We start from the raw sequence: 22,008 nt of genomic DNA on the forward strand, positions 1-22,008 counted from the left end.
GGAATCTTTTCTGTGCTCCAGCAGGCTTCCACCATCCACTCACAGCCATGATCACACCCTCTCCCCCACAATGAACAATGCATGAATAATAGCCCACAGACCAGAGTTTTGGGGAGAAGAGGACAGTGCTGGAACCCGTCAGAGTGGGGGATAGGGCATATAACAATGCCTGTACCTCCGAGACCTAACCAGCCTTTGACCCTTGCTGTGCAGGGAGGGGAAGAGGAGCCACTATAAAGGCCACTGCAACATGGGAGAAACCACTGTAAGGGCCACAGCAACTTACCACCCACCAGAATGGTAGGTATTAAGCTGCATATTTACAATTTTATGCTTTTTTTTCTTTTCTTTTTTTTACTATGGTTACAGAGTCACTTTAACAAATTTAGCAAATAGACCAAACTTCCTCTTAAGATTCTTAAGAAAAGTTTGAGGTCATTAATTATTATTATTATTATTTTTTTTTTTCTTTGTGAAACAAACACAAAATGTTTTCACACACTGTTCAGCCAGGAAAGCACAATTTGCACTCAATATTTACTGTATAAATGACTGTTATCAAAATTCTTTGAAGATAATCCTGTTAGCCCTTTCAAGTTAATAGTTTATTCAGTTATTAAGCACTTATAATTTGCCTGGATATCAAACATTTACATATATTCATTTTAGGTTGAATGCAAGTACATGTCTCCTTCTTTCTGGAAGTACACGCCATTTGCATTTTAAGTTATTTAGTAGTGAGATGTAAAGTGCTCCGCAAGCTCTCTCTGGGAGGCTGCTGCCGATAGTTGGTTTATAAATCTTTCAAATACAAATTTTCCTGTAATCCTGACAACACCTTTGCTGTTTGTCTGTTTAATGAACTCTCCATCTCCTGCCGCAGACTTTGGGGGTTGTCTACGAAAGGCAAATCCACTTTTCACTGCAAGTGCACTTGAAATTGCACTGAAAATGCACTTGGAAGTGCAGTCTCTCTAAATCTAAGGGGTAGATCTGAAATGAGGGGAAGCTCTGCTGATTTTATCATCCAATCATGTGCAAGCTTTTTTTTATTTCCCTTGCATGTCCCCCTCGTATCTACAGCAACTTTACTTCCAAGTGCACTTGAAGTGCAAATTGGATTTTCCTTTAGTAAATAACCCCCTGTGCATCCTTTTTAAGAGTTTGCTGTTTAAGCCCTGATAAAGGGGGGGCTCCTGGACTCCCCAAAACACATTGGCTTTTTGTTTTATATGATTACACAAACCCAGTTCCCATTATTTTTCTGTTGCTATAAATGTTATTGATTGTAATTGTATAGTAGAGCACTACATGGAATAGATTCCAGTATAACTAGTGATTGAAGGAACAATACAGGCAAATAGTAACAATTAGTTACACATAGCTGAACTAACTGGCACAGTCAAAATTTCTCAAACCTCTAATACATTCACAGTATGCAGTTGCCAACTAATCCTTTCTATATAGTGCAATGAGCCTGTACAGTAAAACCTTGGATTGAGAGTAACTTGGTCTGAGAGTGTTTTGCAAGACAGGCAAAATAAAAAAATACAAAAATTTGACTCAATAAATGAGCAATGTCTTGATATTCAAGTAGCGTCATGTCACAACTGAGTATAAAAGAGAAGAGAGGCGCTTCTTATTGTAGCAATATGGTTACATTTATTGAAGGATGGTCTATGTGCACAGCTTTACCCCAGATGCATACTTAGATGTGCCTCTTTTTATCATCAACCATGTGAGTTGCTAAATGTTGTACCTTCATTAAATGTAACCATATTGCTACTCTAATGCCGCGTACACACGATCAGACTTTCCGACGGGAAATGATCGATGTGAGCTTGTTGTCGGAAAGTCCGACCGTGTGTATGCTCCATCGAACATTTGCTGTTGGAATTTCCACACACAAATGTTTGAGAGCAGGTTCTCAAATTTTCCGCCATCTTCATTTTGTTGTCAGAAATTCCGATTGTGTCAACAAGTCAGACGCACAAAAGCTCACGCATTCTCAGAATCAAGCAAAAGGAGCCGCACTGGCTATTAAACTTCCTTTTTCACAGCTCGTCGTACGTCTTGTACGTCACCGCGTTCTCACGTTTGGAATTTCCGACAACATTTGTGTGACCGTGTGTATGCAGGACAAGTTTGAGCCAACATCCTTTGGAAAAAAATCCATGGTTTTGTTGTCAGACAGTCCAATCGTGTGTACAGGACATTAGAGGCGCCTCTCTTCTCTATTATACTCCTTTTATAAGGTTTTACTGTATTTAGTGTTGACCAGCGAGGATTTACAATTTAGTGTTGACCACCGAGGATGTTCAATTTAGTGTTGACCACTGAGGATGTACAATGAGAGGACTGGTTATACTAGTTATTATGACTAGGCCTAGACATGAGAGCTGGTGTAAATCAAAGTAGGGGAAGTGTGAAGGGATGCAAGAGAAAGGGGAGCAGAGGTTGGGAGGTGCCCAGGGAGACCTGACTGCAAGACCATGCCATTCCACGACTCGCTAAAAAGTCAGCAGTAGCCAGTCAAAGTTGGAGGACGTGTAGTGTGTGATCCAGGGTGTTCATACTTTGTTCAGTTGATGCATAGAATCGTGAAGTACATATAAAAGCTTCACATTTTCTGTTTGACCTATGTCATGGCCGCCAGTATCATTTTCCTTGCTTTTGTTAGCCATGGTTTCCAAGTATTCCTGGGTGAAATTTTAGGCGTTACTAAAATTAATTCTACATCCCAAAATGCAGTATTTTATTAAGGGGTATATTGTACACCTATGCGTATGCGTGTAAAACACTGACTGGAAACTCAGATTTCTGTATTTTTTTTATTGATTTATACGCTGTGTACAGGCATGTTGAAGACAATGATATTCGTTTACATCAGTAAAAAAAGGCTGTATACCTAAAATGCGTGAGTTTTTAGATACCAGTGTCCAAGAGGCCTTACATTTCATCTGTGTAATAAGGTTCCTTGACTCAGATTTATAATTTATTATAAATTTTTATTGAATTTGATGTTTCTGTTTCACCCTTCTTCTCTGACTGCGCTACCATATTAAGGTGTATAAGCAATATAAAATTACAGTGTTACTAAACCCACAACATTAAAATCAATCTGTATATGCAGTAAAGAATGCTTGTCATACTCGCTGTGGAATTTAAGGGATTAATGCTAAACATTGTGTAAAAAGTCTTTTTGATCCTGTCTTCTCCGATCCTCCCCTTGTTTAACATTCCCCAATCCATCTCTTGGGGTCACTCTGCACTTGCTCAGTTTGGTGTGTATTGCTAGAGAGGTTTTTTTTGTGGGGGGGGGGGGGTGCATGTGATCAGCACAGGATCAACCAGCACTGTCCAGGCAGAGGGTCAGGGGTCATGCAGCATCATAGAACAGTCAGAGAAAAATGAAAACTCCTCCTACAAGCCTTATGTTCTGTGTACTGTGAGAGACCAGTTATAGTGAATGCAGGGTCCTGGGTTCTAGTAACACTTTAAGTGCAGAGCAATTTTGGCCTGATATTTTATTACTGGCCATCAGATTACTCTTCTTAGCAGGAAAACTGTTTGTACAAAACTGACTTTCCCTAACCAACCAACATTTTTCTCAGTCCAATACTATTCTCACTAGGAAGAAGCTGGTATACAAACATAAGGGGTGCCCCAAAAAGTTATGGATTGGATGGTTGTCTGAGCCTAACCTGGCCACACTGTTACTATTACAGTAGCATTCTTTCAGCATAGCTTCAGAGCCTCTAAATAAAAAATAAATGGAGCCTTACACAATACTGCTTGGTAATAACATTTATTTTTGAGTCGCACATACAATTCTTTGGTTAATTGCAAGCATCCTTATCATACAGTGTCTGTTTCCTTATTCAGTCTGACTTATGATACTGATACTGCACTGTGATAACATGACAAAATGTGAAAAAATTCAAGGGGTATGAATACTTTTTCAAGGCTCTGTAAATGAGTACATGACCAAAAATATTCTATAATTCTCGATTAAAGTGGTAAGAATAACAATCCCACTTGATGCATTTCTTGAAAGGTTGTTCCGCTTCTTCAGGAGTCTACAGATATACAAATATAAGTACGGAATAAAAAATTCACTGCTGTCACCCTAGAGCCCACAGTGGGGGTATTGAGCCAGTTTAGTGATCTACAAAATAGGGGCTGTCCCACAATCACCCTGCATATACTTAAAAAGAAGTTTTGTAAATGGACACGATTGCCTCTGGTAAGACTGTATGGCCATTTGGCTTGTGCCTCAGCTGTAGGAATTGAGGAAAAAGTGAGTATGGCCAAGTTGTTAACCGTGGGAGAGACTTAAAGGGCATGGTTAAACAAAACCAGGGCTTTATTGTACCTATAAAATATGCTTTGATTGTTGCGCCACAAGCAAGAGTCTCACAGACACACATAAACCTCAGCACAATACACATGATATTGTGCACATTGTTAAAAGACAGAGAACAAACACTTGGTTTGAGCCTACCTTAAAGAAGACCTTCATTAAAATAGTCAGGGACTGCTTAGCAACTGGTAACTGCTGAGGCAATGAACAATTTGTTCCAACACTGGGCTCCAGAATTCAGCCTGGTTTTGCAGGACACCGGGATTTGATTGAAATCTCAGGATGGTCCCACTGAATCCAGAGTGGTTGGGAGATATGCCAGTAGCAGTAAAAACATGACAGGGATTGTAATCCTTCCCCACTAAATCCAAAACTAGGAAAAAGATTTTGAGCTGGACATACATTTTACCATATGCTACTATATCCCTTTAGAATGTAACATCAAGCACAACTAGAATTCAGAAAGGAGCATTTACGTTTAATAACTGCACAATAAAACTCATTACCCGGCAATAATATTTATAGTAAATTCACTTACAATGTCAGCTAAACCACAAAGTCAAATCAAGGTGGCCAGCCTTTGGAACGGGTGAAACAAAACAAAGAACAAATAAACCATCATAAAGCAGCAATTGTTTAAAGAGTACCGGTGCCAGTGGTTAGTAGATTAATTCACACATTGTGCACCATTTAGACACAGGCATTCAAATGATGTACAGCAGAGTGATTGGGTGACCAGTCGCAAGCCACAGTGAACTATGGGGTGTTACCAGCCCCTAAACTGCACATGTAAACCAGCCCTTACTGTCCTGAGTCCCCTAACTGCAGATGTAAACCAGCCCTTACTGTCCTGAGCCCCCTAACTGCAGATGTAAACCAGCCCTTACTGTCCTGAGTCCCCTAACTGCAGATGTAAACCAGCCCTTACTGTCCTGAGCCCCCTAACTGCAGATGTAAACCAGCCCCCTGGAATGGCTGATCGGCAACCCATTGACCACGATTTGGGATTGACAGCCCGCCATCCCAGAGCATGGGCATGTGCTTCCCTAGTTTGAGGCTGTGGGTTCCATCAGACGGGCTCTGAGGGGCACATGGGCCACGGGTTGAGCACCCCTGATGTACATATCATATTGAATATACTTTGATTATTTGTGGAAAGGGGATAAATGAAGAAAGATAGATTTCAGACAAGGCTCCCTGGGAAACATATATGTATGTAAGCATCTGCAAAGACAGAGTGTAACTTGTTGACGTAGATAAACCCAATGTTTATAGTCCCGTATAAACTTTAATCACTTGAGCACCAGCCTGTAATACCCCTTCATTACTATGGCATTTTTCAGTTTTCAGGGCTGTGATAGTTTCACTAACAAGTACTCTGTCATGCAACAATGTAAAGGTAAAAAGATTTCATAGTATTGATAAAAGCATCCTATTGCATTGTCTCTACCAATTCATAGTGAAAAACTACAATAGTAATTACTCTAGTAAAAGTGGATCTGTTATCTTCCTACACTTAAACTATGTTCTGACCACTCTGAAACATCTTCCTATTTCTCTGTGTGTATACTGAAATCAATGTCATAAACATTTGTTCTTTTTACTATGGGAGTACGTATGTTTAAACCTCAAATTGAATGTACCATATATTATTTAAAAAAAAAGTGAAAAAATGTTTCCCCTTACTTTCTGTTAAAATAAAAATGTCAGGACAGTACAACACCCCAACCCACCCCTACCACCACCACCACCACCACCTTTTTTGGAAAGTAGATACAACTAGGTGATCTAATTTTTTGCGAAAAACATGCTGCCAACAAGGGGGTAGACACGGAGCTTGTACAGTGCCCTAGAGAGGAAGGAAGAAGTAACAGGGTTAAGCCGGCCATATGTAGATCGAAATTCAGCCAGTTCAGCAGGGACTGACTGAATTTTAATGTATGTATGGGCAGGCTGTTTGTAACTAAGGCGAGCAATCGGCCAGCATGTCGATCAACCAGCATGTCGGATTTGTCTACATGAGATTACTGCTGGCGACTATAGCCACTAGCAGTAATCATTGTATTTTGCCAGCCAGGAAGGCTCCACTTACCCTCCCCCCCCCCACCAGTAGAATACCAGTAGAATACAATGGTGCTACAGCTTTAATGGTCACATACAGTGGCTGGATGGAGATGAAGGGTTTAATGTTCAAATGTAATGGATATCTAGGTCACCACAGACAGCATGGGAGCATGTAAAGGTCATGAAACGGTTAAAAAAAACAATCCCTATGTAAGTGACGGAGGATGCAATCACGCTACCTAGCCTCTCAGATTGGCTCTGTACAGTGTCTCTGTATACTGAGCCTTCTAATGATAGGTGAAATGGCCACCCAACAATTTTTTTCATAAACAGCACTGCATAGATAATGGGCCGTCAATCAGCTGTTTAAATGGGTTAAACAGGCCATGTCAAGACTCTAAAGTGCTAAAGCGTATCTAACCACTCCCCCCCCCCCCCCCAATTTTTTTTTTAAATATTGAAGCTTGCCAGTCCATAGGTTTAGTGGCTGCATTTAAGTGGACATAAACATTAAGAGGAAACAGCTCTAAGCATATTTGGTAGATCATAGGCTTAATAATAGCATGCAATGCCAATCTGTGCTTTCCAAAGTCCTTTCTTGTATTAAAGAGATTGTAAAGTCTTGTTTTTCCCCCCTATAAAAATAACAAACATTTTATACTTACCTCCTCTGTTGCAGTGAATTTGCACAGAGCAGCCTGAATCCTCCTCTTCTTGGGTCCCTCTTCTGTGATTCTGGCCCCTGCCTCCTGTTCAGTGCCCCCAGAGGAAGCAGCTTGCTATGGGGGCACCCAAGCCAAGTCACAGCTCTATGTGTCCATTCAGACATGCTCCTGATTGGCTAGCTGACTTTGATTGACAGCAATGCTGCCGCTGCAGTGTCTCAGTCAATCATGAGGGAGAATCGCAGAAGGCTGAGACACTCGTGGACATCGCTGGACAGAGAGGGACCTCAGGTAAGTGTAAGGGGCTGCACACAGAAGGCTTTTTATCTTAATGTATACAACTCCTTTAAGAGAGGTATGGACTCCAGAGAGAGAGAGATCATTTTGCCCCTGTACAAATCATTAGTAAGACCTCATCTGGAATATGCAGTTCAGTTTTGGGCACCAGTTCTCAAAAAGGATATCGGGGAACTGGAGAAAGTGCAGAGAAGGGCAACCAAACTGATAAGAGGCATGGAGGAACTGAATTCATCCTCTCTTGAGAAGAGGAGATTAAAGGGGGATATGATCAACATGTACAAATATATATATAGTGAACTTGGTGTTGAGTTATTCACTTTAAGGTCATCACAGAGGACAAAGTGGCACTATTTACAGCTAGAGGAAAAGATATTTAATCTTTAAATATGGAAAGGCTTCTTCACGGTAAGAGTTGTGAAAATGTGGAATAGACACCCTCAAGAGCTGGTTCTGGCCAGATCGGTAGATTGCTTTAAAAAGGGACTGGATTCTTTACTAAATGTACATAATATAACTGGATACTAACATTTAAAGAGGAAGTAAACCCTGATGAGTTTACTTCCTCTTTTTTTCCCTGCAAAGGTAAAGCATAATGGACTACTATGCATCGCATTAGTAGCCCATTATGTGTCACTTACCTGACACAGGAGCCAGCGAAGTCGCGCTGTCCCCTGTAGTCCGCCGCATCCATCTCGCTTGTGGCGTCTCGCAGCTCCGCCACTGTCATTCGGCGAAGCCGCGATGACGTCACTCCCGCGCATGCGCACGGGAGTCGACAAATGCGGCAGCTCCATTTTTGGAACTGCCGCGTTCAGTGCGCATGCGCGCCGCTGTCTACGGCGCATGCGCCGTAGACAGCGGTGCCTGTCTTCAGGCAAATATCTCCTAAACCGTATAGGTTTAGGAGATATTGCTTGGACCTACAGGTAAGCCTTAATCTAGGCTTACCTGTAGGTCAAAGTGGTTTGTAAGGGTTTACAACCACTTTAAGCCCCATACACACTATAAGATTTTCTGCTGATTTTTGTCTTCAGATTTACCAAAACCATGTAGTACAAGGGCCTGTCTGATTGCATACAAATTGAAACTCCTAAGGTTTGACTTCATATTATATGGTTTTGGTAAATCTGAAGACAAAAATTAGCAGAAAATCTGATCGTGTGTATGGTGATTTATAGGTAAAGTTGATCCAGGGAAAATTGAATTGCGTCTCGGGGGATCAGGAAGGAATTTTTTTCCCCTGCTGGAGCAAATTGGATTATGCTTTGCTGGGGATTTTGCCTTCCTCTGGATCAATTTGGTATAGGATTGTATGATATATTTTTTTTTTTTTTGGGGGGGGGTCCCTTTTATTGATTGAACTAGATAGTCTGGTTGAAAAAAGACACAAGTCTATGTAACTATTTAAAATATTTAAGTCCACAAACAAAAAATGTGTTTCTTTTTGGGAATTTCCTGCTTTCATTTCATCGGGTGATTCTGCCAGTACTAAATTTATGGAGAAGCATACAGTTATCTAGGCTAATTTGGACTACAAACACCTCCTACTCTACTCTTTTCCATATGTAGAGGAGGGGATAAATTCTGTAGTCCAAATGGATAGCTGAAAACAATGTAACTGTAAGGCTCGGTTCATACAGTACGCGGCACGACTTGCAGCGCCGCAACCTCAGCGGCGACTTGCAAAACGACTTCTGTATAGAAGTCAATGCAAGTCGCCGCAAAAGTAGTACAGGAACCTTTTTTCTAAGTCGGAGCGACTCGAGTCGCTCCTATTAGAACGGTTCCGTAGTACAGAACGGGGCGCTACTTGTCAGGCGGCGAAGTCGTCTGGACAAGTCGCCCCTGTGTGAACCGAGCCTTAAACTGAGTGAATAATTAAATGACAAGTAGTGGCGACAAAGAATAATAAAATTCCGTGTGTGCAGCTGCCCCCCTCAAAGTAGAATAAGCCACTTACATGTGAAAAAAAATTGGCGATAAAAAGGTATGGCACTAACTTAAATACAATCAAAAATATTTCCCAAAACATAAATCAATAATCTTTAAGCAAAAATATCCAATCCACAGTAGGTAGTTCAATAATGTGTTGGAATGTCCAAGTACGTCCCATGCGCAGCTTCCTGGCTGATGAACGTAATTGTTCCTCCAGTATTTTTTGATAACATACAGCATTCATCTTGTCATCAATTTTGACCAAATTTTCTGTGCCTTTGTAGCTCACACATCCCCAAAACATCAGCGACCCACCTCCATGTTTCACAGTAGGAATAGTGTACCTTTCATCATATGCCTTGTTGACTCCTCTCCAAATGGAGAATTTATGGTTGTGGCCAAAAAGCTAAATTTTGATTTCATCACTTCAAATGACTTTGTGCCAGAAGGTTTGAGGGTTGTCTCTGTGCTGTTTGGTGTATTGTAAGTGGGATACTTTGTGGCATTTGCATAGTAATGGATTTCTTCTGGCGAGTCTACCATGCAGCCCATCTTTCTTCAAGTGCCTCCATATTATGCATCTTGAAACAGCCACACCACATGTTTTCAGAGTCCTGTATTTCTCCTAAAGTTATTTGTGGGTTTTTCTGTGCATCCCAAACAATGGCAGTTGCGGCTGAAATTTTAGTTGGTCTACCTGACAACGGTTTGGTTTCAACAGAACCCCTCATTTTCCACTTCTTGATTAGAGTTTGAACACTGCTGATTGTCATTCTCAATTCCTTGGATATCTTTTTATATATCCATTTCCTGTATTATACAGTTCAACTACCTTTTCCTAAAAATCCTTTGACAATTCTTTAGCTTTCCTCATGACTCAGAATCCAGAAACGTCAGTGCAGCACTGGATGAAAGATGCAAGGGTCTGTTGGGAGTCCAGACACTCATTGACCTTTTATACACACACAATAATTACAAGCAAACAGATCACAGGTGAGGATGGTTACCTTTAATAGCCATTCAAACCCCTTTGTGTCAACTTGTGTGCATGTTATCAGGCCAAAATCACCAGGATATGTAAACTTTTGATCAGGGTCATTTGGGTAGTTCTGTTGATTATGATTTAAAAAATGTAAACACTGTTGATTGATAATAAATCTAACCATGAGTCAAAGAAATTTGTGTGATCGTTCATATTCTCTGAAAAATGGCCAATAAATCATAAATTCTGCAAGGGTATGTAAACTTATGAGCACAATTGTATATGAAAGGGATGGTTCTCAGCCCCAGAGGTGTCTCCTTAAATTGATCTTATATAAAAGGCTTGAAAGAAGCATATTGGAAATCATAGTGCAGTATGTTTATTAAAAAGGCAATTCCAACAGGTATCTAAAAAATGCGCACTTACATTTATGGGTGCTGTAAGTCAGCACCAACATGTACAGCCAACTGAATGCACTTGCTATCTCTCCAGAGAGCGGCATGCGTTCCAAAGCACCGAGATAGGAACCAGCAAGCCGGACGTAACGTCAATACGGGCGGACGCGCAGTTTGCATTTCATTCTCACACGTGGTTGAAGGTGGAGCAAGGTTAAAAGACTAATCGGCTACTGCACTTTATGTTTTAATCAGGATGATTGGAATAGTCTGTGAGGACTTTTCTATCATACCTTATGGAATTGTCACATTATTGAAGCTATCTACTGTGGATTGGATATTTTTCTTTGATGATTATTGATTTATGTTTTGGTGATTATTTTTATTTGTGTTTGAGTTAGCACCATACCTTTTTTTTTTTTTTTTTTTTTTTTACTGTTAAGAGTACAACACAGGCAGACAGCACAAGAAGTTATCGGGTGATACACTTTCTGGCAGGATCAACAGTTTTGCACCTATCAAACAAATTACAAAACACTTTTAATGGTATATTTAACAGAACAGAACCATTAACCATAGTAAACCTCTTCGCCATTTGACTCTTTCGGGTGTGGGATGCCTGTGTCCCTCACTGTGGTTCCATCCTCCACCCCTTTACATTATCGGACTCAGGTTTTCGCCCTTCTCCATCCTATCCAAAGTTAAAAAAAGAAGCAAAGCGGTTGGCTGAATAAAGATCTTTGTTTCTGTATAAGAACATTATTTGGCTTGTTACTGTGGGACATCATTGCAATCATTTAACCGTAGGATGGTTTATATCATATCTAAGAAAAATGCTGGTAATGTATAACAGAGGCTGGGGGTTCCTTTGATGTGACATGGGAATAGAGCAGCTGAAGGAGCTGATTAGATACAGTTTATGTACAGAGTACAGCAAATAACACAATAAGCCGCCCGTCAGGAAATAACTTTCAAATTGATGTTAAACATGTTAATCTACTTTTGGGTTGCCCAAGAACAGGATGGGGCCCTCAGAAAGTTATTGGTTGACCTTCCCATAGTTTTCAGGATCTCTGAAAACTTCTTTGACTAATACAAGGGCTGTTCTTCTATTTCACTTAATTAGACATCTTGAGCATCGCTGAACATGTTCCAATAGGTCATAAAGTAGCTTCTAATTGGGCGACATGTCCTCTGTATAGGAATAGGTGATGAATGGGAGTTTGGCATGGATGCACAGTTGTTTTGGAATGTGTTCTGATCGATGATTGGTGTTGGAAACTCCTAGGTGAGGCCCGGCCATTGGATTTTGATGCTTGTGTGTCGGAGCCCAGGGTTGAGTGCCATTAATGCTGTGTACACGCGATCGGACTATCCAGCGGACAATTCGACCGTGTGTGGGCCCCCGGAGGACTTTTTCTTCCCAAAAGTCCAGCGGACTTTGAAAGAAGACTTGACTCAAAATTGTCCGCCAGACTCGGCTTTCCGGCGGACAATCCCCTCGTCTGTGTGCTAGTCCATCGGACTTTTCAAATGAACGGACTTGCCCACACACGGAGTAAAGTCTGTTCATTTTGAACATGACTTCAGGTACAACAGGACTATAGAAGGAAGTCAATCTCGCCGCCCACATCGGCGAGATTGACACCTTAGCCCCATCGCCTGGTATGGCTTTTAAGGGGAAGCCCCTAAGCCGAAAAAACGGTGTGGGGGTCCCCCCAAAGTCCATACCAGACCCTTATCCGGGCATGCAGCCCAGCCAGTCAGGAAAGCTGGTGGGGACAAGCGAGGACGCCCCCGAGCTGTACCAGGCCGCATACCCTCAACACGGGGGGTGGGTGCTTTGGGGAAGGGGGGCCCCACCCCAAAGTACCTTGTCCCCATGTTGATGAGGACAAGGGCCTCTTCCCGACAACCCTGGCCGTTGGTTGTCGGGTTCTGCAGGCAGGGGGGCTTATCGGAATCCGGGAGCCCCCTTTGATAAGGGGGCCCCCAGATCCCGGCCCCCCACCCTATGTGAATGAGTATGAGGTACATCGTACCCCTACCCAGTCACCTGGAGGGAAAAAGTGTCAATAAAAAAACACACAACACAGGTTTTTAAAGTAGTTTATTAGGCAGCTCCGGGGGTCTTCTTCCGACTTTGGGGGTCTTCTTGCTGGGCTCCTCCGCTATCTTCTGCTCTTTTGCTGCTCTTTTGCTAGCGGAGGAGCCTGGCTTTCTCCTTCGTTGTCGTTGCCGTGCGGGGGTCTTCTTCTGACTTTGGGGATCTTCTTCCAACTTCTCCGTGCTTTCCGGTTCTTCTCGCCGGGCTCCTCCACTATCTTCTGCTCTTTTGTTAGCAGAAGTGCCCAGCTTTCTCCTTCATCTTCTTCTTCTTCCTTCTTCTTTTATTCCGATGTTGACACAACGCTCTCTCCCGCTGTAATGCTGGGGACACGTTGCGTGGCGACTTATATAGGCATAAGGGGCACAGTCACCGGGTGATGTCACATGGTGACCCCGCCCCTTATAATGTCACAGTCCCAGCATTTCCCGGCTGGGCTGCGTGCTCGGATAAGGGTCTGGTATGGACTTTGGGGGGACCCCCATGCTGTTTTTTTCGCAGTAGGTGCTTTCCCTTAAAAGCTATACCAGGCGGCGGGGCTAAGGTGTCAATCTTGCCGAGTGTGGGCGGACTTTACTCCGTGTGTGGGCAAGTCCGTTCATTTGGAAAGTCTGGCGGACCTCCGCTGCAAAGTCCGGCAGATTGTCCACTGGACTAAGGCCACCGGACAGTCCGATCATGTGTAAGTCACACTAAGCTGTATTGTGCATGTCAGCTTTGTGTGGAAAAAGAGATTAGCACTTGGAGTATAATCATGTGGAGCTTTAATAAAGTACCATGCCTGGAGGCGAGATCCCCAGATGCTTTTAGTTAGTAGGATTTGTTTTGATACATTGATGGATAGATAGCATGTACAGAAACATGTTAAGGAAAGTTATAATGGCTGTGGGTATTTTCCATCTGGTGGTTTACTTGTTTTTTTACTAAACAATCTGTTTTATGTTTAAAAAAACATGTAATGTAAGAGAAAGGATTCCCCAAGCACCGGAAGGTATCAAAGAGGCAGAATATGCAAATCTTTAGGTACTGCAGGGGAGAGTACTGGAGCGGATATGAGTATCACAGCCAGAGCTTCTTTTTTTACTTTAAACACTGGCCGGGGCTCCCTTTATAATTAAGCTTGGCATTAGACTTTAACTTTTCTCTATTCTATTCAAAGCTAAAAAAAAATTGGCTGGAGTTAGGCATTAATCTTTAGCCTGAGGTCCTTCTTCCTATTTCTCTCTCATTTGTAGCTGTTTAATTAGAAGATGATAATATTTACTTTGAATCTTTTCTTGCAGACTGTCTGTTCAAGGTGTGTCCTATGAGCAGGTACTCCGCACAGAAGCAATTCTGGAAAGCTAAACAGGCAAAACAAGGGAACAACACAGAAGCCGCTCTTCTAAAGAAACTTCAGGTGAGTCGTTGAATTTTAAGATTTAAAGTTTTTTTTAATGTTTTTTTATTAGAAATTTTTTGATTTAAAGTGGTTGTAAACCTCTGAAATATGAATTGAACAAAGCATATCCTTCTATAGTGTGTACTTGCCGCAATCTAGCTTTTCTCTCTGACATCACATCCCTGGCCCCTGCCTTCTGAAGCTCACTTTAAGTACACAATGGGACTACTAGAGCATGTATGTAAAACGAAAATGTACTTAAAGTGAAGCAATACCTTTTTCACTTCTCAATGCATGTAAATTTACATGGCACTGCTCCCCAACCATAAGTGACATGTACACCAAACTTGGGGAGAGTGTTAAAGGGACCAAGGGCTACATAGTTACCTAGTTACATAGTTGCTCAGGTTGAAAAAAGACACAAGTCCATTTAGTTCAACCATAAAAATAAAAAATAAAATAAAAAAATTATATACAATCCCATATACACAATCCTCTACTCACAGTTGATCCAGAGGAAGGCAAAAAACCCCAGCAGAGCATGATCCAATTTGCTACAACAGAGGAAAAAATTCCTTCCTGATCCCCCGAGAGGCAATCGAATTTTCCCCGGATCAACTTTACCTATAAATGTTAGTACCCAGTTATATTATGTACATTTAGGAAAGAATCCAGGCCTTTCCTAAAGCAATCTACTGAGCTGGCCAGAACCACCTCTGGAGGAAGCCTATTCCACATTTTCACAGCTCTTACTGTGAAGAAACCTTTCCATATTTGGAGATCTCTTTTCCTCTAGGCATAAAGAGAGCCCCCTTGTCCTCTGTGTTGACAGTAAAGGGATTAACTCAACACCAAGTTCACTATATGGACCTCTTTCACACTAGAGAGACAGCAGTGGCTATTTTAGGGCGCTTTGCAGGCGCTATTTTTAGCTCTGTAGCGCCTGCAAAGCGCTCCAGTGTGAAAGGGGCCTTATGCTCGGTTTTAACTTTAGCAAGTGGTCTTCACCACGTCTAGATGCCTAAATGCATTGAATTACTGCCATGTGATTGGCTGATTAGCAATTTGTGTTACCAAGTAATTGAACAGGTGTACCTAATATAGTGTATGTATACAGTACTTTGAAAAAGTATTCATACCCCTTGAAATTTTCCACATTTTGTCATTTTACAGTCAAAAAAGTAAATGTATTTTATTGGGATTTTATGTGATTAACCAACACAAATTGGCACATAATTGTGAAGTGGAAGGAAAGTGATAAACAGTTTTCCACATTTTTTACAAATAGATATGTGAAAAGTGTTTGTATTCAGCCCCCTGATTTAATACTTTGTTAGAAGCATCTTTCGCTGCAATTACAGCTCTAAGTCTTTTTGGGAATGTCTCTACTACATGTCTTTTGCACATCTACAGAGTGAAATTTTTGCCCATTCTTCTTTGCAAAATAGCTCAAGCTCTGTCAGATTGGATGGAGAGCATCTGTGAACAGCAATTTTCAAGTCTTGAAACAGATTCTCAATTGGATTTAGGTCTGGACTTTGACTGGGCCTTTCTAACACATGAATATGCTTTGATCTAAACCATTCCATTGTAGCTTTGGCTGGGTTGTTGTCCTGCTGGAAGGTGACCCTCTGGCCCAGTCTCAGGTCTTTTGCATACTCTAACAGGTTTTCTTCTAAGATTGCCCTGTATTTGGCTCCATCCACCTTCCTATCAACTCTGACCAGCTTCCCTGTCCCTGCTGAAGAAAAACATCCCCACAACTTGATGGTGCCACGCCATGTTTCATGGTGGGGATGGCGTGTTTAGGGTGATGTGCAATGTTAGTTTTCCGCCATACATAGCACTTTGCTTTTAGGCCAAAAAGTTCAATTTTGGTCTCATTTGATCAGAGCACCTTCTTCCACATGTTTGCTGTGTCCCACACATGGCTTCTCGCAAACTGCAAACGGGACTTCTTTTGGCTTTCTTTCTACAATGGCTTTCTTCTTGCCGCTCTTCCATAAAGGTCAGACGTGAAGTGCATGGCTAATAGTTGTCCTGTGGACAGATTCTCCCACCTGAGCTGTGGATCTCTGCAGTTCCTCCAGAGTTACCATGGGCATCTTGGCTGCTTCTCTTATTAATGCTCTCCTTGGCCGGCCTGTCAGTTTAGGTGGACAGCCATGTCTTGGTAGGTTTGCAGTTGGGCCATACTCTTTCCATTTTCGGATGATGGATTGAACAGTACTTCGTGAGATGTTCAAAGCTTGGGATTTTTTTTTATAACCTAACACTGCTTTAATCTTCTTCAAAACTTTAACCCTGACCTGTCTGGTGTGTTCCTTGACCTTCATGATGCTGTTTGTTCACTAAGGTTCTCTAACAAACCTCTGAGGGCTTCACCGGACAGCTGTATTTATACTGAGATTAAATTACACACAGGTGGACTATATTTACTAATTAGGTGACTGCTGAAGGCAATTGGTTCCACTAGATTTTAGTTAAGGGAATTATAGTAAAGGGGGCTGAATACAAATGCACACCACACTTGTCAGATATTTATTTGTAAAACATTTTGAAAACCATTAATCATTTTGCTTCCACTTCCACTTTGTTTTGGTCTATCACATAAAATCCCAATAAAATACATTTATATTTTTGGTTGTAAAATGACAAAATGTGGAAACTTTCAAGGGGTATAAAGACTTTTTTAAGACACTGTATATATTAACTTTGTTTATTTTCTTTAATTGGCCAGGCCAGGGATTTTGGGCCTAGTAACTGGGTAATACATTTGCTCCATTGACATGTGAAAAACAGGCCTGCTCGTTGTTTCGTAGCCGAGGCCTGGGAGGAAGCCTCTGTGAGGTGTGACTCACAATACGCCTTCACTGTGCCAGCCGAGCCGGAGTTCACGGCCTCTGTGTGGGTGTCGTGACATTTTCCACGCTGTCCTGTTTTCTCCATCCTTAGTCAGCTTGTCTCCTTTTTATCTTTGTTTTTTTTTCTTTATCAATAAATACAGTGAAAGCCGCCCATTAAAAAAAATTGTCACACAGGAAAATGGCCTCTTTCCCTCAGTTGTGATGGGAACTGAATGCAGAACAGCCAAAAGAAGGAAGAAGAAAACTCAAAGTATGCTTGCAGTAGCTGAACATCACATTGGGGGCTTTTATGAACACAGTTTAGCTCTATTGCCAAGTGTTGCACCATGCAAATGTGTGCAAATCATTATATCAGCATCACATTCTACCTTTTGCGGCTGAACATTTGTGAGTGCCGTAGCACTTCATGTTTTCCGAATGTCTGCCACTGTTTTCGCACAGTTGTTGTGTTATTAATTCAATTAACACACTGATCTAATTCATAATTGATGTGGAGCACTTTGAAAACTACTGCAATTATCAGAAAATTACTTATTAAATGCTTTTCAGCTGTCTTTTTTTATTTTTTAGGCCTCATTCACGGGTGCGTTTGGGGCCATCTATGGTTTCCTATCAATGACTCAATAGTTGTAGGCTGGAAGCACCATACAAACCAATCAGAGGCTGCAGCACCCGCAGCCTTTCATGGCCAGTGCATATAATCTGACATGTAGCAATTACCTGTGGATGATCAGCCCTGAATGCAAACAGTCTCTGTCCAGGGCCAAAAACTCACAGGTAATCGCTGCATATGTAATTACATACCAATGATCACAAATGGCTGTGGCCACTGTCAGCCTTTCATTGCTTGAGTTTGCCATGGTATACAGCATTCCGTCACCGGCACTGCCCGTTCTGATGGAGTTGGGGGTTTGCATTTCTTTTGATAAACCTCATGTTGATACACATGGGATGCTGTGAAATCTCTATACTGTCAATATGTTTGGCGGGGCTTGAGGTGCCCTAGTGGGGACAGTAGGAATCTGCGCTCGGCAGGAGTTTGTGGTCAAGTGAAATCAACATTAAGGCACAACTCCAGACTTAGAAGTAGGCAGCAACTCTTACGGTTGTGCATCATTTAGGGACCAGTATCGCAGAGCCTTATCGGTCTCCCCCTATCCAGAAATATTGTCACCTCCCAGTTACCAGTCCAGTATTGCTACTGGATACAGAAAACGCTCTATCTTCATTCTCCATGCTTGCTTTCATTCTCCCAGGCCCCTCTACATCTCTCTTTTCTGTGACTCCAGGTTGGGTCCCCAGGCACTCTGTACCATGGATCCAATCACAGAAAGTGGAGAACTGGCCGCTTGTGAAGGTGCCAAGCGCATAACCTCCTTTACTACCAGAGTAACCGCCACCTTGGCCATGTCACCAATCTCCTGGCTGATTGGTTGCTTTGCATGTGACACAGATACTGTAGTCCTTAGCAATGACACATTAACTTCCTCCGGATAGCACTCTGTACATTAGAGCCATGTACTGTGTTTTCTCTCACTCAGTCCTGTTTTGTTATAAACGCTGTTCTTTTGATACGCTGTGCATGCACCCCTATAAGAGACTTCAGACCAGGTAAAGAAGGTGATCAAATAAAGTTTCTTTACTGAGGTAGTTTGTAAATTACATATAACAGTTCCAAGGACATCTTTACACAATTTCTTATACAAGGCTCTCTAGTGCCCCATAAAGTGTGTATACCATAGGCAGAAGGCAAAGTCCATAAAGCAATTCCTTTAAGGCAAAAGTCCATTTAGGCAAAATTGAACCAGAGGCAACATAAATTCCTTAAAGTCCAGGATTTAGCAGTAATCCACAAAGGCAATACGGTCCAACGATGGCACTTGTAAGTTCGTAAAGGTCTCCAGGTACAAGACCCCACTCGAAACAATTACTGAGCTTCCATCACTACCCCCCACTTTCCCCCAATGGGGTGATCCACTCCAACAGAGTAATGGCTTCATTTTAGTAGTATTTCCCCAGGAACAGACCAGGAACGCCACAGGGCATATGATGAGCCCTTTTTATATTGCATGACTTGCAGGGGGTGGTAATTGCTAAACATAGCAAAAATGGATAAATGTTAACCCTTCCTGCTCAGTTACCCCCAGCTCACAGGTCAATCTAAGGACATCAAGACATTGTAAAATTTTTCACCTGACTGGCCCAGTTAACGTGAGGGCACAAGCACAGACAGGAAAAACAAGAACACATTAATACTACCTGCCTACACATGCCCCCCCTAAGGGCTTGAGCCATCCTCAGCTCAGGTTAACCCAACACTTACAGGAAATATCACGCATATACAATAAAATGCTTTTAAAGTGCAAAAATATGAACACATTTTTTTTGTTAAGACCAGATCTATTTTCTTTTTAGTACAACAGCAGGAAAAACGATTAACACTTATGGCAACTATAGTGCAACATAACAGAGCAGCATCAATAATATCAAAGATAACTGTGTAATCACATTACAAATACTAGGTTCTGGAAAATCAATCCATTCCCCTATGACAGGGTGCTTACACTTAATCTGGTGTATGACCGGACAGGTAGAGTCCAGGTTAACAAGTTCAACCTGGTCCATATAAACATGGTGCCTCACATTGAGTTCCTTAAAGAGGTGGTGAAATTCCGCCTCGGTGTGTTTGTTTTGGAACTCCAGATCCCTCAGAGGTTCCGGAACATGCAGATATTTCCATACAGCCTGGCGGTAAATTTTGGGGCGCTCATGCTCCAGTTGCAAAAACAGATATTCCGGAACATACAGTAACTTGTAGGCATAACGCTCTATTACATAATTGTTAAAGTACCTCTGTACATGTGATAAACAAATGCGGTGACAATAGAGCGAAGCAGTACCTCTTGGCAGGTATAAATCTGTAGCACGGCAGCTGGTATTCCGATGCTGGAACTTCTTGTAATAATCCTCTTAACTCTCCTGTGTAGGCTCTGGTACACAATCTTGTGCACAAGATAAAAGCGAGGATAGGACTGTCTCAACCTCACTGCTGTCAGAAGGAAAGTCTTCCAGGCACTGGGTAATGACTTGGTGGAAAGCTTCCTTGAAGAATCCGGAACCAGAGAATCTCGAAACAGCGGCCTGGCAGGCGTTGCAGAGTCAAGCGGCTCAGGTTTAGCAGCAGGTGCCGGTACCTCTGGTACCTTTGGGGTAGCTGGTTTAGCATTCTGTTGGAACAACTTCATAGGTGGGACAGCAGCACTCACAAGCAAAGACTCCACCAAGATAATTACAAGCTCCCGAAGGTCCTCCATATGACCAGGGTTGGATTCAGCAGTTGCAGGCTCCCTAACATGCATGACTCCCTCAACGGGTTCTCCTAGTATGAAGTCAACCCCCGGCCCTGATGGGGGAATCTAAGGGCGGCCCTTCAGCGCCAACAAATGAGGGACCCGGAGAACCAGAGATGGAATGTAGGACGGAGATAGGCAGAATCACCTGCGAAGTGGCAGCAGGAGTAGTGGCGTAAAACAGTGGCAGACTATCCAGCCTGATGTCCTGTAGTTACTTAATTCCAGCCAGCCACAAACAGAGCAGGGTTGACAGCTCAGGGAGCCTGCCCATGGGGAGAAATCAGACGATCATCTGCGGCCCTGTGGGCAGACAAGGCAGAGGATGTCCCCAATGTGGCAGCGGAACATTCTGATGACCGACAAGGAGACCAGCCCAGTGTCTAAGATCGCAGGCTGAGGCTTGGCGGCGGATTGCTTCCAGGGCAGGAACTAATGTACCATGATGTGCCATGATTACAAGGCTTCCAGCAACAGGAACCATGTGGTGACAAAGGGCTTCCAGACTGGTGTACTTCTATGTTGCCTCTAATGTAGCAAAGGCCAACACAACACAGCACGTGGTCTGGCATCACTAATCACAAACTGCGCATGCTTCGTTCATGAACGGGAGAGAGGACATGGTCTCTTTACTGTTTAAACTTCAGGTGTAGGCAGGGGGCGTATCCTGGCGACTATGCCAAGTGGTGGGTGGGGCTTGATGTGCCCTAGTGTGGACACTAAGAAACTGCATGCACTTGCTAATGCCTAAACTCTAGGCACAAATTGGTGGTCGTGGTTGACTTCTTACACTGTTGACACTTGAACACTCCAGCCACATTCTTTGTTAGAAAACACTGCTTTCCCAGGTGTGCAGCGTTTAGGGATCGGTACCACAGAGCCTGTACCGGCCTCCACCAATCCAGCAATACCATCAACTCTCTCCCAGTGACCAGTCTAGTGTCGCTACATGATAGAGGAAATGCTCTCTCTTCATTTTCCATGCTTGCTCTCATTCTCCCGGGGTCCCTCTACATCTCGCTTTCTCGTGACTCCAGGCTGGGTCCCTAAGCACTCTAGCTGGTCCCAGAGAGTGGGGAACTGAGAACCGACCGTAGTGAAGGTGCCAAACACATAAACCCCTTCACTACCAGAGTAACCCTCGCCTTGTCCATGTCACCCATCTCATGGCTGGTTGTCTGCTTTGCATGTGACGCAGACACTGTAGTCCTTGACAGCGACACAATAACGTCCTCTGGATAGCATTCTGTACCGTATCTTCTCTAACTAAGTCCCCTTATGTTGTGAGTCCTGTTCTTTTGATACACTGTGCATGTACCCCTGAACAAATAAAGTTCCTTTACTAAGGTAGATTTTGTATATGACAAGTAACAGTTCCAAAGACATCCTCACACAGTTTCCCATACAAGGTTCTCTAGTGCCCCATAAAGTTTGCATACCTTAGGCAGAAGGTAAAGTCCATAAAACAATCCCTTCAAGGCAAAAGTCCATTTAGGCAAAAATCAACAAGAGGCAACATAAGTTCAGGATTTGGCAGTAATCCACAGAGGCAATAAAGTCTAACACTGGCACATGTAAGCCCACAAGGGTCTCCAGGTT

General features: G+C 42.6%; 1 protein-coding gene across 1 annotated transcript in view; it reads left to right on the forward strand.

Moving 5' to 3' along the window:
- Nucleotides 1-22,008, forward strand: part of ITPR2 (inositol 1,4,5-trisphosphate receptor type 2) — a 482,081-nt gene that overhangs the window by 85,834 nt on the left and 374,239 nt on the right. The window contains exon 3 of the mRNA XM_077469087.1: nt 14,095-14,210. Within this exon, the coding sequence (XP_077325213.1) occupies nt 14,095-14,210 (116 nt within the window). The remainder of the gene's footprint in view (nt 1-14,094; nt 14,211-22,008) is intronic.

The sequence above is a fragment of the Lithobates pipiens genome, unplaced genomic scaffold (genome assembly GCF_037356315.1).
Source record: "Lithobates pipiens isolate NorthernLeopardFrog02 unplaced genomic scaffold, aLitPip1_a1.2 Scaffold_8, whole genome shotgun sequence".
Classification (NCBI taxonomy): domain Eukaryota; kingdom Metazoa; phylum Chordata; class Amphibia; order Anura; family Ranidae; genus Lithobates; species Lithobates pipiens.